This window comes from Nyctereutes procyonoides, unplaced genomic scaffold, assembly GCF_905146905.1.
Source record: "Nyctereutes procyonoides isolate TBG_1078 unplaced genomic scaffold, NYPRO_anot_genome, whole genome shotgun sequence".
Classification (NCBI taxonomy): domain Eukaryota; kingdom Metazoa; phylum Chordata; class Mammalia; order Carnivora; family Canidae; genus Nyctereutes; species Nyctereutes procyonoides.
In genome coordinates, this window is record NW_026575025.1 from 8,230,072 (window position 1) to 8,250,052 (window position 19,981).

General features: G+C 56.5%; 1 protein-coding gene across 6 annotated transcripts in view; it reads right to left on the minus strand.

Moving 5' to 3' along the window:
- Window positions 1–19,981, minus strand: part of TPCN2 (two pore segment channel 2) — a 65,951-nt gene that overhangs the window by 29,692 nt on the left and 16,278 nt on the right. The window contains exons 12-26 of one of the 6 annotated variants that reach the window (XM_055311212.1): window positions 19,746–19,827; window positions 19,440–19,526; window positions 18,541–18,660; window positions 18,333–18,392; window positions 16,374–16,502; window positions 15,620–15,669; window positions 14,117–14,216; window positions 12,105–12,176; window positions 10,927–11,003; window positions 10,409–10,490; window positions 10,236–10,318; window positions 9,752–9,833; window positions 9,223–9,317; window positions 8,564–8,649; window positions 2,815–8,350 (exon numbers count right to left, since the gene is read on the minus strand). In XM_055311212.1, the coding sequence (XP_055167187.1) occupies window positions 8,571–8,649; window positions 9,223–9,317; window positions 9,752–9,833; window positions 10,236–10,318; window positions 10,409–10,490; window positions 10,927–11,003; window positions 12,105–12,176; window positions 14,117–14,216; window positions 15,620–15,669; window positions 16,374–16,502; window positions 18,333–18,392; window positions 18,541–18,660; window positions 19,440–19,526; window positions 19,746–19,827 (1,198 nt within the window). In that variant the 3' untranslated portion in view covers window positions 2,815–8,350; window positions 8,564–8,570. Of the gene's footprint in view, window positions 1–2,813; window positions 8,650–9,222; window positions 9,318–9,751; window positions 9,834–10,235; window positions 10,319–10,408; window positions 10,491–10,926; window positions 11,004–12,104; window positions 12,177–14,116; window positions 14,217–15,619; window positions 15,670–16,373; window positions 16,503–18,332; window positions 18,393–18,540; window positions 18,661–19,439; window positions 19,527–19,745; window positions 19,828–19,981 lie in introns of those variants that run through there. The other 5 variants (XM_055311218.1, XM_055311226.1, XM_055311205.1 and 2 more) reach the window with 5 other exon arrangements.

The window sequence follows — 19,981 nt, forward strand, 5'->3', positions numbered from 1 at the left end:
CCCCGCCTTCATGACAGCCTTGGGCTCACACATCACCTTGCCGCCCGTCAGCACAGGCTCCCAGAGGAAAAAAAAAATCCCGGGGCTCAGTTTCCTCACCTATGTGGTTCTCCGAGATTGAACCCCAGGTCTGAAGTTTGAAAATACACCGGGGTCAGCACATCAGCCCCCCGCCCCATCATTATTCCGGCCACCCACCTCCTTTCCGATCAAGGGAGCAGGAAGGCTGGCTGCCTGTCAAGGTCACGGCGTGCAGCCGGTGGGGCCCAGCCTGGGTGCCCGGAGCCTCTTTTGTAGTGGCCAAGAGGGGACAAAGTCACGAGGAGCCCAGCCTGCCCCTGAAGCACCTCTGGTCACGTCTGTCACCTCCCACGTCCCATGGGGACTGTGGGGACCCTCCCATGTGCAGGGAAGAACAGTCTCGCAAGTTACGTCTGACATCTGACGCAGCGGTGCTGGCTCTACAAATATTTATCTCAGGCATGCGGCGCTCACGTCCCCAGGCTGATGTGCCGGGGAATGAGGAAGGACACAGAGAAGACGCTGGGCCAGGAGGAGGCAATGCTGTCAGCGGCCAAGTGGCCTCAGCCCCTCTGCGCCTGTTTCCCCATCTATCAGAGCTGCCCCAGCCCGCGATTAAACAGGATTAAACAAGTCAACATCCCACTTTGTGAAGTGCTCAGAAAAGCACATGGGGAGCGAGGCTTCAAATTGTGGCTCTAATTATCAATCCTTGCTGCTCCCCTGGACTCTCAAGAATCCCTCCACGTGCCTGCTGCTGGCACATCCTTTGCCTCCCGGGGCCCCTACCACGAGACCTGGAAACACGATGACAAAACCGACGCCGTGGGTGGCAGCTCACTTCCAGGGAGCAGGTCCCAGCCCCACCCAGCAGGCCTCCCACCAACCAGCAGCCCACTGCCTCCTCCAGCAAGCACCTGTTCCCTTTTTCTCTAAGGCTGCCAGGGAGCTCCACACTAGCCTGCAGCAGTGGTGGGTCCTCCCGAGGGTATTCGCAGTCTCTTCCTCCTGCTCCCAGCCCCGGCTTCTTCTGTCTTCATCCCACTTTACCTCCTTGCCTGGCAGAGCACAGTCCACAGTGCCTGCTTCTAGAGGGAACGCCAGTGTCTGAGGTAAGACCCTTGTTCTTCCCAGCACAGAATGGCCGTGATAGCTCCAGATCTCCCCAGAGAGCATCGGCTTATGGAGCTGGGGGAGGGCGGCTGGACCCCCTGGGGCAGGACCAGGGGCCCTTGTTGGTGTCCCTGCCCATGGCACCCACTCCCCCAAGCCTGGGCAGAGCTCTCATCTTGCTCAGGGTCCAGCCAGCTTCTCTGTGTCCAGTTGTGTGGTTTGTGCACAGACCCAGAACCCAGGCAACAGAAAAGGGATTGGGACAGCCGGGAGGACAAGAGGCCCAGACTCCATCCACCTGGAGAGACCAGGGTGGCAGCTGCAGTGCTGAGAAGCCAGCACCTTTCCCGACTCCTCTGCCCAGAGGGGACCACTCAGAAAGGGATCCCATCTGTAACTGCTCCCTCGAAGGACTGTTTTACAATCCATCCACAGCAACGACGATTTGGAAGAAAGCAAACAAGGAGGGAGGAAAGATAACTGACTGAGCCAGCTGTTCTCCAACCCTGGTCTCTGGATCTACAGCTGCATCCCCTCAGAACGGATTACAAATGCAGGCGCCTAGCTTCCCCCAACCCCCAGATCACCCCAACCAGACCGCCTGGCATGGGGCAGCCCGGGGATCTGTCTGAGGAAGCCTCCTCCGGGGATTCTGAGAGCTGCTGGCCCACCGCCTCCGGCCACGGGATGCTCTCCTCTACCACAGTCTCGTGTTAGTGGCCCCCGTCCACCTGCCCTGCCCATTAGCTGAGAAGAAAAAGTGTAGGCCAGGGAGGCGGGACAGGCAGGTCTGGCTCACCTGGCGACAGGTGTTGCCGGGGCCCAGACACGGATTAGCCAACTGCTGTCAAACCCGGGGCAGCACCCATGCCGCCCAGGTCCCTGCAGGTGTGGGCTCACCACCCTGGGGCGGCTCTGATTGTCTTACCAGAATGGCCAGGGCCCCCCGTGCGATCAGTGGGCTGGGGTGGGCTGCCCGCACACTGCCCATGGCGTCTGCTGGCCACTTTGATGTGAAGGCCATTGTCGAGCCGCACGCCCCCTTCTTAAATTTTTAAGAGCAGTGCGGTGTGCCTACCTTCCACTTTAAAAAAAAAAAAAACAATGCATTGTGCTAACCTTTTAATAAGAACCACCAATTATCTCTAGGGCAGAAAACCGAAACCTGGCTGTTTTGGTGAAAGACAAGATTCCTCCCTGCTGTGCTGAGCGGAGGAGACCACATGAAAGGCCCCAAACCGCTTGCTGAGACCCCACTCTCAGGTCCCGGCAACAGATCAGGCCTAGGTCCAGGTCCGGGGCCCCATCCTGCCTGCTCTGCCACAGCCACCGCGCTGTGCACCTGCTGGCCCTGGGAAGAGCCCACAGAGACGCCCACCGAGGCCACTCTGGCCCCCCGTGGTGCACAGGGCCTCCCAGCTGCCCCAGCCCCTCGCCGCCGGCAGTTCTGGGCTCTTCACTCCATCCCTCCATTCGCCCCTGCACCAGACTGTCCTGGTCACCAGAGCCTCACAGTGAGTCCGGAACACTGGCAAACCGAGATCCTCAACCATACGCTTCTCTATTTTTGCATGTAAGTTTCATGTAAATTTTTCAATCAGCTTATCAAACCTTAATGAAAAAAATAAGATTATGTTTATTTTTATTTTTTTTTAAGAATCTTTTTTTTTTTAATTTATTTATGATAGTCACAGAGAGAGAGAGAGGCGCAGAGACATAGGCAGAGGGAGAAGTAGGCTCCATGCACCGGGAGCCCGATGTGGGATTCGATCCCGGGTCTCCAGGATCGCGCCCCAGGCCAAAGGCAGGCGCCAAACCGCTGCGCCACCCAGGGATCCCAAGATTATGTTTAGAACTTTAACAAATCTATGGATTAGTCAGGGGACAATGGACCTATTGATAATACCAACTTTCTGGCCACGAACAGGACAACTGTGGTAGAATTCTGAGCTGCCGCCCAGTGACCCTCACCACTGTATATGGCCCTCCCACCAGGCTTGGGCAGACCCGTGACTATGATGCCACAGTCACTCCTGGGGTTGGGTGCTGAACTATGACACAGCTGACTTCAAGAAAGGGAGGGTATCCTGGTGGGCCTGACCTAATCAGGCGAACCCATAAAGGGTCAGGGCTCTTCCTGCAGCAGAGGCACAAAGGGTGAGGGATTAGATTCACAGCAGGTTCTCCGTTGCTAACTCTGAGGGCTGGGGGCCCTGTAGCAGGGAACGCAGCAGCTTCCAGGTCCTAGGAGCAGCCCTTTGCGGACAGCCAACAAGGAAATGGGGTCAGGTCAAGTGCTATCACCTACAGCCCCAGCCTTTTCACGTTGGAAACCAAATTCGGCTGACAACCAGAATGGGTCTCCCGGAGAACCCAGGAGCCCAGCCAGAGGCCAGCCGTGAAGAGGACCCAGCGAAGTGCGGCCTGCAGAGCCAAGAGCAGGTAAGCGCCGAGTGTCTGAGGCTGCCATGTGGTAACTGGGTATTCAGCATTCTCCCCTCAAGCCCACAGTCCTGGATTTTAATGACATTTTATAGTTTTCTGTATAAAGACCTTGAACATCACTTGTTCAATGTTAACTTTAAGACCCTGAAGGTTTTACTCTCACATAAATACTTTTTTCAGTATCTTTTAAAAAGAAATTTATGAGTTTGTTGCTAATGTTCTATAAAAACAATTTATTTCAGTGTATCAATCTCACAGCAAACCATTTTGCCAAATTCTTACTGTTCAATGATTGTAGCCTTTCTATATGGACAATCATGTTATTTATGAATAAAGAGATATATTTTTTCTAATGTTTACACTTTTTACATATTTATTTGATTTTAACGAGCTGGCCAGGTTCTAATTTTGTTACTCCTAATTTTAAAGGGCCTGACAATACCATCTCTCCATCTGGAAAGCTCTTTCCTAGAGGTTTGTGGTTGGAGGGCATCCAAAGGGCGCCCACATGGGGTGAGGAGGGCATCTCTGTGGGGAGGAGGTGGCAGTGGCAGATGAGAATTTACAAGAGAAATAAGCAAGTGAGTGCACAGATGAAGGAAAATGCGAACCATTCAGGGAAAAAAAGGGTTAGCAACCACAGAGAGAGAAAACCAGATGTGCCCTGTGGCGTTGGTCTGAAAATGGAGTATCAGCATGATCTCATAGTTGTCAATAGATTGGATGGATGGATGGATGGATGGATGGATGGATGGATGGATGGACCAATGGATAGATGGATGGATGGGCCAACAGATGGGTGAATGAATGGATAGATGGGCAGATGGACTAATGGATGGATGGATGACCAATGGACAGATGGACATTTGGATGGAGGGACCAGCAGATGGACAGATGGACATATGGAGAGATGGACCAACAGAGAGAGACAGACGGATGGATGGATGAACCAACAGATGGATGGACGGACAGATGGACCAGCAGATGGCTGGATGGATGGCTGGATGGATGACCGACATATGGATGGATAGATGGATTGACAGATCAATGGATAGACGGATGAAGGACCAATGGATGGACAGATGGACAGTCACATAGGCAGATGCATGTATATATACCCTAGTTCTATCTACCAAGAGAACCTGGGCACAGCAATACCCATGCAGTAGGCACACCTCACACCTACATCTTGGTTCCTGGATGCTATTCTTGCTTAAAGGAACAGCGTCCAGGGCTGGGGCAGAGAAGGCACAACATGAGCCCAGAACATCTTTTCCTGCCAGAAAGCAAAGAAGCATTCAAAAGATGACAGGTCCTAGCAAATGGACGCAAAAACTAGATGAAGCAGTTCCCACTGGCCAAAGGAGAATTTGAGCATGAAATAAAATACAGCAACAGACTGCATGTAGCCCACTGAATGGAAGAAAGCACAGTGTGCACAGATGAGCACAGGAGAGAGGAGAAACTAAAGGAAATTTGGTGAGGTGGATGCTCACATAGCTTCGGGGCACCCTGTTCATCACAAAGGGAGGAGGAGTAACTTTATGCCAGGCAGCCCAGCCACCACTGCTGACACCAAGTGTCATGGTGGGCACCAGCCATGGAGCAAACTGAAACTCATGCCACCTGCCAGGATGCACTTCTGTGATATTCCTACAAAAACCAGAGAAACAAGCTCACAAGGACACCTCGCATGAACCCAACCTGGGGACCTTCCTACACAATCACTGGCTGACCTTCAAGTGCCGAGGTCACCTGTCCGGGAAGATTACAGGCGACCCTGGGGCCTGAGGGACCTGAGGCCTGAGGGACCTAACTGGAGGCTCAGAATGGCCATGAGTGGAGGGAGTGCCAGCCAGCAGGAACTGGGGTGACCCCACTCCCATGTGCCTGTCTGCTGGAAGCCCTTCCTAAGCACGGAGTGTGAAGGGCATTGGAACCACAACCTCCCCCCCGCCCCAGTGATTCCAGAAGAAAGTTCTACTTGCAACTTTTCTCTAAGTCTGAGGCTGCTTCCATGTTAAACATGAGCAAACTCGTGACCTCTGTGCTCCTCAGCCTCAGAAATGGCAGGGGCTCCAGAATCTTCCCCTCAGAATCTTCCAGGGGCTCCCCAGGGGCAGGGGGTGGGGGCAAAAGCCTCCATGCGGATCCTCAAGGGGAGAGGAAGTGGCCCCTTTGCAGCCCTTCCTGGTCAGTGGAGGCAGGCAGGTGGCACCAAGACCCCTGAGGAGCTCACCTGCAGAGGCCCAGGGCAGCTGGTGGCCCTGAGCTGGGCAGGAAGGGAGGTGAGAACCCTTCAATGTGGAGGTTGCAAGTGCCAGCTGGGCAGCATTCAGGCCTCCCAGGCAGGCTGGGGCTTTGCTGCCCACCCACGCACCTGCCTTGCCCCCAAACCCGACCCCAGGGCCATCAATGACCAGGACCCAAGGTCCTGCTGTTGGGTGTGTGCAGCTCTGAGCCCACCGTCACCCACAGGCACCCACACCACCCTGCCCTCCTCCAGGCCTGCCCCAATGGGCACTCCAGACCCTTCCCTTCACTCCCTGGGCCTCCCCCCTCCACCAGACCACCTGCCTCCATTCAGCTCCTTGCTGACAGCAGGCCAGGGCCCCCCAGCCTGTGGACAAACAGGCCCCTCCTTGGAGCCTGCCCCAAACCACAGGGCTCCTCCGAGCACAGCAGCCTCCTGCTCCCACCTCCTCCCCACTCCCCTGGGGCAGTGATGCCACTCCAGGTGTCCCAGACTCCTGCCTGGCCCTGGGTGACTCCAGAGTCCAGCAGGGCTAAGCCCCCTGCACCTGAAGCCAGCCAGAATGCTGAGGGAGCCACCGCAGCCACAGAAAACACGAGCCCCGACCAGAGCTGCAAGGGTTTGTCTGAGAGGTGAGTGCACGTTCTCTCTCAGTGCAGCACCCAGGTGGGAGCTGCAGGCCAGACGCCCCCCACCCGACCCGCTCTCCTTAACCAAAAGCTCAGCTCCAGCTCAACCATGAATTCAGCCCTGGTTCTCAAGGGGACAAAGGCTTGGAAGCTGATACCATTTGAAACTGATGGAAGGGGACAGTCAGTGCCCCCTCCCCACCCCGAGTATCCAAGAGACACCAGCTTGTGGTCAGAAGACACCAGCACAAGGGCACCAGCTTCGGTTACCCCATCCCAAGGGCAGAGCCAGCTTCTGAACAGCACAGTCTCCCAGAGTGCAATGTGGGTCCTCCAGAACTCTGTGCCACGTGACAGTAATCACCAGAGGGGGCTCCTCTGCACACAAGCCATGAAACAGAAGGCAGAAAACCTTCAGTCAGAGCTGGGCCCTGCACAAGGCAGGGCAGGGAGCGTGACATCCTATCTGGCGAGCACCCACTGCAACTGCTTGTTCCAGGTGGACAAGCCTGCAGCCCAGGCCGAGAGGCCACGCTCCATGGCCCCAGTTGGCCTGGGAAAAGCAATGAGCCAGCCCTGGGGGTCAGGGGGTCCAGCCTGCACTAAAAGTGAATCTGACCCTGCCACCAGATGGCGCTCAGACCTTGGGGGTAGGGGATGAGGGGCTGGCAGTAGAGTGCACACAGCTGCCAGGCCCTCACCCTTGTCCCCAGGGCATGCAAGCTGCTACGTCGCTGCTCTATGAGGTGCTCCCCACCCAACCAGCCTTCCCAGAAGGCAGCATGCAGAGGGGACAGGTCTGAGAGTGGCCGCACTATGCCCAAGGATCCCCCAGACCCAAGGGGTAGCACATCAACACCCAGGATCCGAACTCCAGAGTCTGAAAGTGCAATGTGTACGTGACACAACCGAGCCCCGGGGTGCCTTTTTCTGGTCACTTTCCTCCAATTCCACTCCCTGAGAAGCTGGAAGACAGAGATGACTTCTCCCCCCACTGGAGTCAGCGCCTGTGCTTTCGTGACCACCACCCCCCACCCCCATGAGGGCCCAGAGCAGACATCACTAATCAATCCCAGAGTTACTCCCATGAGGATCCCAATCCTCAACAGGGACCTCCAGGAGCTCCCACCCATCACTCAAGTCAGCCCTTATAAAGAGACAACCATTTGTTAATCTGGACCCATGGTAGCTCGAGCACCAATGTGGCCTCTCACACATTATTTGCTTTCCCTCCTCCCTGACCTACTAGCCTCCTCTGCCACACACCCTATGGACCTATAGGGAGAGCCACCACTGACTCACACGTGCTTTGGTGCAAATTAGAAAAAAGTATCCTTCACCCTGGAGACGTACCAAAGGCTGGACACACCCTTGCAACCAGGTTTGCAGCGCACAACCTAAACAACCTTACCTGGCCACCCTGTTCCAGAGAGAAGCAGGATTGGAGTTGTGTCCCAATAAGAACAACGACCTCATTCTTTCCAAGACTTCAGGATAAAAATTATTGGCATTCTGACCATGAAGACATACACCCAATCACACTCATATGAGCCATAAAATAACAAAATAGTTAAGATTCTCCTTACGTAAAACCACCAGGATCCCCAACTTAATGCCCTGGAAAGCTGCCAGTTGGCCTATGTAGGTCCCCGGGGGGGGGGGGGGGCAGGCAGCTTTGGTCCCTGAAGGCCACCAGCAGTGAAGGCACCATAGAAATGGCAGGGCCCGAAAGGAAGGCCGCTGCTTCCAGCTTCCCAGACGGTCTGAAAGGTCCCTGCGGAGTCACTCTCTTCTGCATTTAGAAAAGTCAAAGTCCCACCAAAGCAGCTTATAAGAGAGCAGCATGGTGCAGAGGCCACCCAAAGCACAGGCGCCCCATTCCGAGGGGCTGCAAAGAAAAACTGGTGGTGAGTAGTGGTTCTGCTCAATGGCAGCAAACCAGGGCCTGCACGTCTACCCCAGCCTCAGGCGGGTGGAGTAGCTCCCATCGTTGTCCGTCTGTTTGAGGGTAAGTCTCTCCTGGGCTATAGCCAGCCACCTCCCACAACTGGCATCTCCTGAGGCCACATCGCCATCTGCCACCCTTGCCAGGACGGCGCACCTGGATGTCACCTGCACAGCTGCAGGTGCGGATGGTGGCTCAGCTTCTCCACCAGCTCCTCCTCCGTTGGCTCCTCCAGGACGTCCCTGCGGGATTGGGGAGATGTCCAGGGAGCTCCAGACTTGGGGACCTCTGGGATGGCATGCAGTCTTGCTTCCCACAAAGCAATCACCAGGCATGTGCACTAGTGAACACGGGGGCTTAGAAGCATCTCCGCAATGTGTGCACGGCCTCCCTAAAAGCCCGGGAAGACGCCCCTGCACGCTGGCCCGTGGGGCAGTGCAGAGGGGCCGCTACAACACAGCGCATGCTTGCAGAGGGAGCACTTTCCTCACTAGCAAAGATCGGACTTCAAGGTCACCTTGGGGAAGCGAGGGCCCCCCGCCTACACCCACCAGCAGAATCCCTTGGAGACTAACGGCACGTGAGAACACTGCCTTCAAGGTGCTCATCAGAGAGCAGGACAGAGTGCACACCCCCAGCAGCAGGGCACAGGAAGCCCAGACCCTGACCCCAGCTCAGGGCTGCAGAAGGGCAGCAAGATGCCTGCAGCTCGTAGACAGCATCAGGGTCACAGAGGATGCTCGCCCACCCACCCCTCCCTGCCTCACCCTCCTTCCCTGCAGAGGCCAAGCAGAAGCCCCTCCTCAATCATGCACCTAAATAGAAGCTCCACGCTCATCTGATAGCTGGTCTCCTGGTCCCCGGCAAGAGACTGCAGGTGAGTACGGCGGTCCCACTTATGAAGAAAATGCTGGGAAACAGGAGAAAAGGGGGCCAGTGTGTGAATCCCACAGGAACCAGCCTTTTCCCCTCCAGGGTCGGCCAGGCATCCACCATAGGGAGAGCTGAGCCCGACCCGGACACTGGGATCCAGAGCCCACTCCTGCAGGAACCAGATGCCTGATAGCCCTGCCCCAGCACCCACAGCCCTGCCCCAATCCCCACCCCCAGAGGCTGAGAAACACCCCCTCCCAGGTCCAATGTCACAGGCATTCAAAGAGGCTCCCAGCAGCCAGGGTGAGCCTCGCCAAGCCCCAGGGCAGGAGCCAGCCTGAACTGAGCACCTGATGGAACCCAGCACAGCCCGTCCCACCCCAGTCCAGGTGGGCCCAGCCAGCAGCCTCATGCCACCATCAGCCCTTCAGAAACCACCCCTCAGGCCACCTGGGAAGGGATCTGGGATACCTCCAGAATCAGAGCCAAAAACAGGTTGACCCAGATGACAGATGACACCAGCCACCACAACACAAAGTAGATCTTCGACCACCTGTGGAGGCAAGAAGGCCACCTGTGGTTTCGGGGGGCGGTGTGAGCTGGAGCACCAGGGACTGCGAGTCCAGCCGGTAACTCTGTGATGCTCCCACTCCCATTTTCAAGATGCCCAGACAGAGGCTTTTAGAAGTGGTCAATGAGTGGCTAAGGTAGCATGGCCATTGAGAGGTGCCGCTGGGATTTGAACCCAGGACCATCTGTTGGGCCGGGGCTGAGCTCCCCAAGCTCCAGGCTCTCCTTCCCCCAGCCTGCCTCCAGGGCTCCCAGTGCAGTGGAATTCTCTAGAACCCACCTCCCAGCAGTCCCCAAAAGAGGCAAAACCCAGGTCACCGGCGGGGACACAGGACATGCAACCTGCACCGTGATGGTGGAGGACCTCCCAGCCGGGGTCACTCACGGGCCCGAGTAGCGCCGATAGGCATCCAGGAACACCTGCCAGTTGTTCACCACCATCACGTTCCACAGAGTGATCAAGGCGGCCTGAGGGGCGGCAGATGCAGGGTCCAGGGGGGGCAGGGGGAGGGCGACGGGAAGGCAAGGGTCTCAAGGAGCAGGGGGCACCAGGCTCACCGCAAAGTCATCAAAGTTGTTGGCCCAATACTCCAGCTGCTCGAAGCTTCCGCAGGGTGCTGAGCTGTTGTCAGGGGCCAGACTGTGGGACAGGACAAGCCGGGTCAAGGTAGGGACCAGGACACATACGCCCGGGCGCCCCAGCACTGCCCCCGCCCCTGCACAGCCAGAACCCTTGTGTGTGGGCCCTGAGAAGTCAGAGGGAGAAGCCAGGGCCCCCAATCTCTGGGGGTGCTGTGAAGGATGCTAGGGGCACAGACACGCCTGTGAAATGGAGCCTCCATCCAGGTCTGGCTGTGTGGGCCTGGCCTGAGGGTCCCCAAGGGGCAGAGGGGTGGGGGCTGCAGTGCCGAGTAGGCTTCAGAAACTCTTGGTACAGACTCTAGGTGAAGGCACCTGGCAGGGTGGGGAGGGGAGGCAGAGGAGGGACTAGGAGCCCCATCCCAGAGCTCCACCCAGGTTCATGCTCCTCTGCACCCCTAGAGACACTCCGTTGGCATGTTCGGGCCCCACCTCACCTGCCATTTCCAGGGGGAGCCACGACAACACCACGGAACAGGTTGATGCCCATGATGGCGAAGACATAGTACACTACCTAGGGAGGCAGCACCGGGGCTGCTCAGCGCCATGGTAGACGGACCCACAGAGCGAGCAGGTTCCCAGCCCTCAACACTATTCCCAGTTACAGGCACTGCTGGTCTCCCGCAGGGAACACTGGGGCTTCTCCCAAGTACCCCGTCTTGGCCACCAACCTCCCCCAGAGGGAAGGGAGGGAGGAGCTGCCACCACCAGGGGAGCCACAGAGATCAACTGGAACCCAAGGGGAAAGACCAAGGCAGCCAAGGAAGCGAGGCTATCCATCCTTCTCCAGGACAGGTATGGCAGGAAGAGGGGGGAGAAGGACCCCTGTGCAGTCTTAGGGTAAGAGGTCCCAGGGGAGGGGCAGGTAGGCTTCCTCAGGAGGTGATGCCCAAGGAGCACCACCCAGCAGCCTCATGTCACAGAGAGGAGAGGTTACCAATGGCCTCTGACCTGTCCCCACCTATCCCCAACATGCCAGGGGAAGAGGAAGGGGCACATGTCCTGGCAAAGCCAGTCCCTTCTGGGCATCCGTTTCTTCTGCCGGGCTTCGAGCCTAGAGCAGCACCAGGGACTCACCTGGGCTGGGCTGTGAGCAGAGCCAACAGCACCTCAGGTCAAGCCTGGCTCTGGAGACAGGGGACGTCATGGCTCTCTCTCAGCCAACACAGCAGGAGGTCTTGCAATGGCTCAGGGCAAGGCGGGTTGACCAAAGCCCCATCTGGGTCTGTGTGGGCTTCAGGGCCCCCTAGTACCCCTCACACTTTTTAAAGTCAGTGTCACATTACGACCCGTGATCCAAAAAATGGAGGGACTCAAAAGTGACCAACAGGATATCTGGCAAAGAACGAGAGTGTGGTTGGGCAGTGCTTCCTACAGACCAGCCCAGAGGTCGGCTCTCGGGAACGGCAGGGGGCACTCCGGCCTCCCGGGCCTACACAACACGAGAGCCACCCCAACACAGTGCCCTCCTTCCTCCAGAGCAACCAGCCAGCCACGAGCTCACTATATAATCACCCACTGGGAGCTGCAGCCTCCCACAGAGCCCAGACTCCCCGGAATCGAAAGCCAGCTCCACGCCCCACCCCGACAGCCAGAGCCTGTCACCCAGACTCACCACCAGGATCCCGCCAAAAGCCCGCATGTTTTTGATCAGGTCCAGGATGGTACTGGCCACCACAGCCATTAGCTGAGGACAGAAGGAAAGCATGGCCCTACTCTTCCTGGTCCCACCAAGGAAACACCAACCCTGCCCGCTGCCCTGACCCTGACCAGGGCAAGACCAGCGAACTACCAACCCACACACCCCACAGCCACCCATAAACACCCACACATGATCATATGCACATGGAACGCACACACTCATACATCCCCATCCACCCACCCAGTCACATGCAGAGACACGTACCCATACACACTCATGCACACCCCACACACCAGATGTGTCTCAATTCTAAGGCCGTTTGGTGAAGCCACAGTTTACAGGAGCTCAGATCACACTGCCCAGTGACCCACTAAGGCTGCGTTAGCTCCTCTCTGGTCTGGAGGCTCCAAAGCAGCACAGGCCTGAGGTATCCAGGTCAGCCCTAGTGATCAGGTCTGAGAAAGGGAACCTGAGAGACCCACCCAGGCACCCCAACTCCAGAGGGCTGCTCCCCTGACATGTAAACCTGAGCTTTCCAATTAGCCTGTTTACCCCACCTGATGTTAGATCATAATGCTAGATGCTGACAGAGAGACACCACGATGCACGTGTGTATGCACGTTACTATGTGCAAGCATACAGGCACGCTTGCATGTGTACGTGTAACTGTGTGTGGGTACAGTTATGCGCGGATATAGCACATGTGCATGCATGGTACAGCACGTATATAGTATAGTCACATGCTGTGTGTACATGTGAGATTGTACTTCTGGATCATGTACGTTTGTCATATGTATGCATGTGATTAAGTGTGTACACGTGTTACCAGTGGATGATTATATTGTGTGGTTACATGCATGGCTGTGTGACATGCATGGCTGTGTTGGGGTTACATGTACTTATGACTATGTGAATATGTGATTTAGGTGTGTTTATGTCCGGTTATGATCACACGTGTGATCACATGCATATATATGGCCATGTGTATGCATGTGTGGTCACATGCATGTGAACGTGTATAGCTTATGTGCTCATGTGTTTACCACATGTAAGAGTACATTGTGATCATATGCATATATATGACTTGTACACACGTGTGTACATGTATGATCACATGTGTATGTGTAGGTGTGTGCATATGCATGATCACGTGTGTGGCTATGTAAGGGCATATGCATGCATGTGGGTATATGTGTGCATGTGTGTGATCACATGCATGTATGTGGCATGCACAAAGTCCCTGGTACAGCATCCCATCTGCACCCAGGGTCCCCAGGCCACCTTCACATGGGAAATTCTGCTAGGTGACAGGTAGCCCCGGGCAGCACAGGCACACGAAAGGACAGATAAGCACAGGGGAGGGACTTGGACAAATAAGAAGGGGTCTCATGTCCTTGGGTTTCTTTTCTTCTGGAAAATTCTTAAGCAAACAAACAGGAGGAGATAACTCTACCTCTGTGCTGAGTGGGCACTTGGCCTAAATACCCTGCTTACCCGGCCCCCTCCCCTCAAGCCTGGTGTCACTCCCTACGGGTATAGGGAGAGAAACTGAGGCTCGCAGATGATCACAAGCCACTGGGTTCCTGCACTGGGTGTCCTGGAGATGCACACCCCAGCCAACCATATGCCCCACTCCCACTGGGGGGCCTGGGGTAGAGGGCCCTGGCCAAGCCCACCTCTGCCCCTCATTACTAGAAGCTATGAAGAGCTTATGCCAATGGCCTTCGGGGAACCTCAGGACACCTGGGAACAAGGTGGTTCCAAGAGCTCCAGCCCTGGTCCTCTCTCTCCTCGTCCACAAATGTAGGGCTAGATCACCCAGCAGCAGGGCAGGGGACACATCCCCAGAGGACCAAGGTAGCCAGAGGGACAGTCCTGGTCTCAGTTCCTCCCTGGTCAGGCTCAGCCACTCTCTAGAGCAATGTCACAGTGGGAGCAGTGGGAGCACAGTGGGAAGGCGAGGCAGGGGTCAGACGTCCACGGACCTTCATGCTGGGGATGATGCGCAGGAACCGGAACACGATGAACATGTTCACCAGCCGGGCCATGTCCCACAGCGACAGCAGGCCCAGCATCTCTGGCTTCCTGGAGAGACACACAAGAGACTGGTTGGGAGAGCCTCAACATGCCAGCAACAGGAAGACACAGAGATGCAGAGAGCGAGGCGGGGGGTGGGGGGGGTGCTCCGTTTCAGGTACAGGACAAAGTCTGGATGGTACATCCCTGGCAGCCCAGGACAGCACTGGCCAGGGCACAGCCCCTCATGGTGGCACCTCGGCTATCATACCCCCCACCTTACACAGGAGGCCACTCAGGTTCCAGATGCCGGAACACCCAGCTCAGGTCCCAACAGAAGTAGAAGATACCTGCTCCCCAAGCCAGTCCCCTGACCCCAGCCCTATTTCACCCCTTTTTCTGACCTCATGTGAGATCCCTGTCGGCTGACCCTGGCTCCTGACCCCATCCCCTGTCCTGTGGTCCCATTCTATGTCCCGGCCCCTCTTGGTATTTCTCAGGGGCTTACTGGGCTCTCATTCCTATTTAAATTGAAACCCACTCGCACACAGGACACTCCCCTTGTGATTGTCAGACAAAAGTACACGGTGGGCTTTCAGTGAGCTTTACCGACAAGCCAGCCCTACAGCTAGCTGCCCAGCACAGGGGACCACTGCTCCTGAGGCCGGGGCTCCCACCAGGCCACAAGGGACCCGCCAAGGACAGCACCAGCCCAACTGTCTGCCTGACATAAAACCTTCCTGGCTGGCTCTGCAGCAGCTGACCCTAAACAGCCAGTCTTTCAGCCCCACTCCCCATCTCCAGCACCTTCTAGCTGCTCCACTAAGACAGAGGCGGCCCAAAGAGATACCAAGATACCAGAGCTGCCAAGAGGCCCAAGGCCAGTGAGGCCAGCACACACACACTGCACGGGCAGCTATGTCCTGGGCACCACGACCTCACAGCCACCACACTTCAAGGCACCCAGACATCTAGACTGCTATGTGGCCATAACAGGGGTGGTGGGACTCACAGCAGCCCTGGCCCCCATCATCTTACAGGGGGCTAACCCGACGACCAGAGTGGGAGGTGACAGGCCAAGGTGACACAGCTCCCAGCCCGATTCCAGGGCTCAGGGATCCCGCCAGCCCTAAGCTGGGCATCTCCACTCCCCAGGGCACTGGGGGCCGCACGCCGCCCCACCCCGGTCTGGTGCCAAGGCTGCTGTCCCCTAGAGACTTGTCAAGGCTCTAGGAACGCTATCATTCTGACAGCGAGTTAGGACACGTTCCCCAAGAGCGACGAGAGGGGTCTGCACCCACAGTCCTCAGCGGCCAGGCTCTGAGCCGCCAGCTCTCCTAACACTCGGGCGCTTGGCCCGGGAGTCAAATGGCCCGAGCAGGCAGGCCCGCAGAGAGCACACCCCCCCCCCCCCCGGGGCCTAGCAGGGCGCTGGTTGCTGTAGCCTCCCTCGGTTCTCTGCAGTCACATACCAGCCTGGGTGTGGGAATCGGTACACAGCCAGAGTTGAGATCTCCAAAACCTTTAATTACAAAAGAAGAGAAGGCATCGCTACAGCAACGCTAATCTAGGCGGCTTTCCAATGAATTATAAAGCTCGTGTGTAACACGTTCCCCGCAAAGGGGGATTTGGGGAGAAGTCAGAGCTCTATCCTCGACCCCAAGGGTTGGTTCCAAACGTGGGACTTCCTGCAGCTGAGAGACTCTCAGGTCTCAGGAAGCAGCAGCCCGCACATACGGAGGGCGGGATACCGGAAAGGCTGGCGGGGGGCCCAGGTCGAGGACAGACCAAAGGCCCCCGTCCCAAGGGGCCCACAGTTCCTAGAAACACGAATGAATGCAGCACCAGCATGGCTGCTGACACACACACACCACGCGTGACCCTCTACTCCCACAGCTTCTGGGGAAAGGGTGCCTGGACCCCTGCCTCTCCTGCCACCCACAACAAGGTCCCACGGTCCTGAGCTCTGTGGCCGGGGCTGGTGAGCCAGTGAGGCCCCTCTCAGGGGTGGGAGAGGTACTGCCTCCCGACGTTCAGACACGGTGGAAACCCGGTTCCTACAGCCGCTCACAGGAATGCCAGCCCTCTGCCACTGGAGGCAGGAGCCCAAGGTCCTGGGGCCCTCAGCTCCCGAGGGCCAGCCTGAGACTGGACACAGCACAGAGCACGCAGAGAGCACACCGCCCACCCGGAGAGGCCCGCAACCTGGCCTATCCTAGACTTTACCAGCAGGACGACGGTGAGGAGGCCATCAAACAGGTTGCTGGAGTATGACAGGTACCCCGGCAGGCCCAGGGCGAACACCTTCAGAAGCAGCTCCAGCACGTAGTACAGGATGAAGACACAGTTGAGGATCTGAAAGGAGGACAGCTACCCAGTGCTCAGTCCCGAACTGCTCCGCGTGCCTCTCAGGGCTGCTCCGCCCGTGTCCCCACCCCTACACACATGGGGCGTCTCCAGTGCCCCCCTTCCTGATCCATGCCCCCGTCACGGGACTGGCCTCAGTGGTAACCCACACAGCTGCACCCCCAGCGCATGCTCACCTGGCCCCACATCTCCCACCCCACATCCTTTCTGTGCCTGCAGGCCTGGGTCACCCCCACCCACCCCACCAGCTCCCTGTTCTGGCACGTGGCTCCCTCCCTGTGGCTGCCACCCAAGCCCACGCCCCTGGTGCTCTGCCCTCACTCCTCCAGTCCCCATCTCCATGGGAACATCAGGGCAACCTCTAACAACGCACATGGGCAAGGGCCTCCCTTGGGGGAAGGGAGTGTCAGAGGAGGTCTAGCATCTAAGGTGACCACAGGCCACTGGGTCTCTGTCTTGTTTGAAGCCAGTAAGTAAACTACAGAGGACCTCTTCCCTTGATGGAGGCCTCACGGCACCTCCCCCGGGGTGCAAAGAACCACGGGGGGTGGGGGACACGAGGGGTCAGATGAGCACTGCGGTCACCTTGCATAGGGGTCCAGCCTAAATTTCCCATTGTTAGTGCTGCCCCATCCAACCCATGAAGAGGTCGCTGTTAAGGCAGGAAGAACATTTCTGACCCTGCGTCCTGAGCCATTACCATAGGGCTGAGCAGGATGGAACTCTGCAGGCACCCCAGAACCCCCTGCGGCACTCCCGAGACCAGAAGCCCCTCACAGACAGTCATGCTGACCATGATGCTTACTTAACAACTACTGCTAAAGAAGACAGACTCTAGGGGCGCCTGGGGGGTTCCACCGGTGAAAACGACTACCTTCGGCTCAGGTCATGATCCCAGGTCCTGGGACTGAGCCCCACACAGGGCTCCCTGCTCAGTTGGGGGGGGGTGGGGCTGCTTCTCCCTCTCCCTCTCCTCACTGCTCATACGCTCTCTTACTCTCTCTGTCTCTCTGTCTCTCTCTCTCTCTCTCAAATAAAATCTTTGGAAAAAAAAGATAAAATATAGGTCAACTGCATCCAACTTGATTTTGTCAAGAGTAAAAACCAACGGTGAGTTACTCACTAGGAGACTGAAGCTTTCCAGTGTCATCCAGAAATAAAGTACAATGGAAATAAGACTTTCTTAAAGTATAAAACAAAGGAATTTCAAGCATCAGGTCAGGAAAACCATTTTTTCCATTTTGATGCTAAAGTCTACTCTCTGTTTAATACACGTGACATTCTGTGACAGTTTTACATCAGACAAATCAAGCTGTTTCCTACATGACTAATTAAAGAACATTCACTCACTTCCATCAATTTTAACACTGTTCACAAGACCTTTCATTAAAATAACTTTAAAATACCTGCTTTGTTAGGGTTCTGGGATTAAATAACATAGGGGTGTTGCTATTTTGCTTAAAAATCCAAAACGAAAAAATGGTTTTCAAATTCCTAAGGAGATTGACAAGACCTAGTAATGTTAAGAAAAGAGCTCACAATTCCAGAAAGGGCTGAGCACTGGCTGAGAAGCAGCCCCGAGGGGGAAGCTCCAATCCCAGGGCCAGAGAAGCCCGGAAGACGCCTTGGCACACTTGCGGCCTGCACCGCACCAGCCTCTCCCAGGCCCAGCACCCACTCCTGTTGCAGCACCCCATGATGGAAGGAGTGGCTCTGCACCAGAAGGGCCCCAGGGAGGGGGAGGCTGTGCCCTCTGCTCCCGCTGACTCTCCCATCACCCTGGCGAACGCCTGAGAGCAGCGCAGCCCCAGAGCTCACCCCTAGGACGAAGTCGTCACGGTCCTCGGGCAGCACATCTGCATCCATCACCAGGAACACCTGCAGAGCCAGAGCGGCAGGCAGCTCACCAGCCCAGGCCGGTGCCAGGGTGCCACGGCCAGTCAGGGAGCTGGGAGGAGGGGCAGGGGCCAAGGGGGTGGGCAACGAGGCGCCTCCCACATCCACACGAGGGCAAGCCCGCACTCACAGAAACAGACACAAGGTTCCCAAGGGCGATGAAGTTCCCCAGGTAGTCAAAGTAGCGGTGGCTGAAGAGGAACTGGGCACTCTGCAGGAAGGGAGACCCGTACTCGGGCCGCGGAGGGTGCTACGGAGGGAACACACCCAGGCTCAGAAACACGAGCCTGCAGGAGGCTGTGGCTGCAGGGAGCCCGCCACTGCCCATACAACCTTATTCTGGAATTCAACTTTTTTCCTACCTCCTGTCTTATCCAAGTCTGTCCAGCCTAATAAAATAATCTCAAACATGGAAACAGTTGCACACACTAAAATGTTCATCGCAGTCGTCTCTTAACACCAAAGAAAGCTAGAGAGAACCTAAATGGCCACAGACAGCTCAGGGAAACCACAATATAAGGCAGCCATCTAAATGGACACAAAGTGCTACAGGACAAAAACTATTCTGGGAAAAAATATGTGACAATTACACACTAATAACTGAAAGCTTAACACGGAACAGGGCTCTTGCGGATGCAGTGCGGAGCTGGAGGCCGAGGCTCATCTGGTGACTTCACAGATTGGTGTCAAGGACAAAAAAATGAAGGCTTTGGACAAACTCAGGACTCTCCTGGGGAAGGACACATGGAAGTAGTATAAGTCTGTCATGGAGACAGGAAACACCCTCTGGAAGGCTCCTCTGGGTCAGATGTGACCCAGGCCACTCTCTGTGGTCCGTGAATTTCATGATTGACAAAACCATGCCAGCTTCTAAGAGCCAAGCGCTCTCTGTTCCCATCTGTCATCCTAGGGGCCAAAATTCTCAGGAAGGCAGATTCTGGCACTGACCATTAATGGTCACCCAGGTGATCAATACCAATAGGTGCTGTAACCTTCCCAGCTCCCCCCAGGTGGCCTGGTACCAGTTACCTCTTTGATCACCCTTTTGTCAAACTCATTGAAGAGTTTCTGAAACTCGTCAGCTGACAGCAGGTCATCACCATAGGAACACACCTTCTGCAAAAGAGGGAAGCGAGTCAGCCGGGCTCAGCTGGGAGGGGAGGAAGGGCCGCCACAGGAAGGTGCACTATCCCCAGCCCCACCCGGCCTGGGCCAGCCCCAGGTGATCTGAAATGACAGCCCTGTGCTGAAAGGGGGCAGCTGGCTGAGGTGACCATCAGGAGGGGCCCAGAAGCCCAGGCTGGGGAGGGCAAGAGGACGAGGGGGCTCTGGTACCTCCACAATGGCCTGTTTGTGGGCGCTGTCCAGCTGGACCTTATGAAGCACCTGCAGGAAGTCCTGGGGCTTCACCCCAACTCTGTGAAGAAGACACCCACGCCCCAGTGAGCCCAGCTGGTACAGCCCACCGGGGCACCCACACCTCTGACCTGAGCTGTGCCACATGTGACTGAGTGGCCCTGGGCAATGACAAGGGCCTCCGTCATCTAAAAATCCCCGAAGACACTACTGTC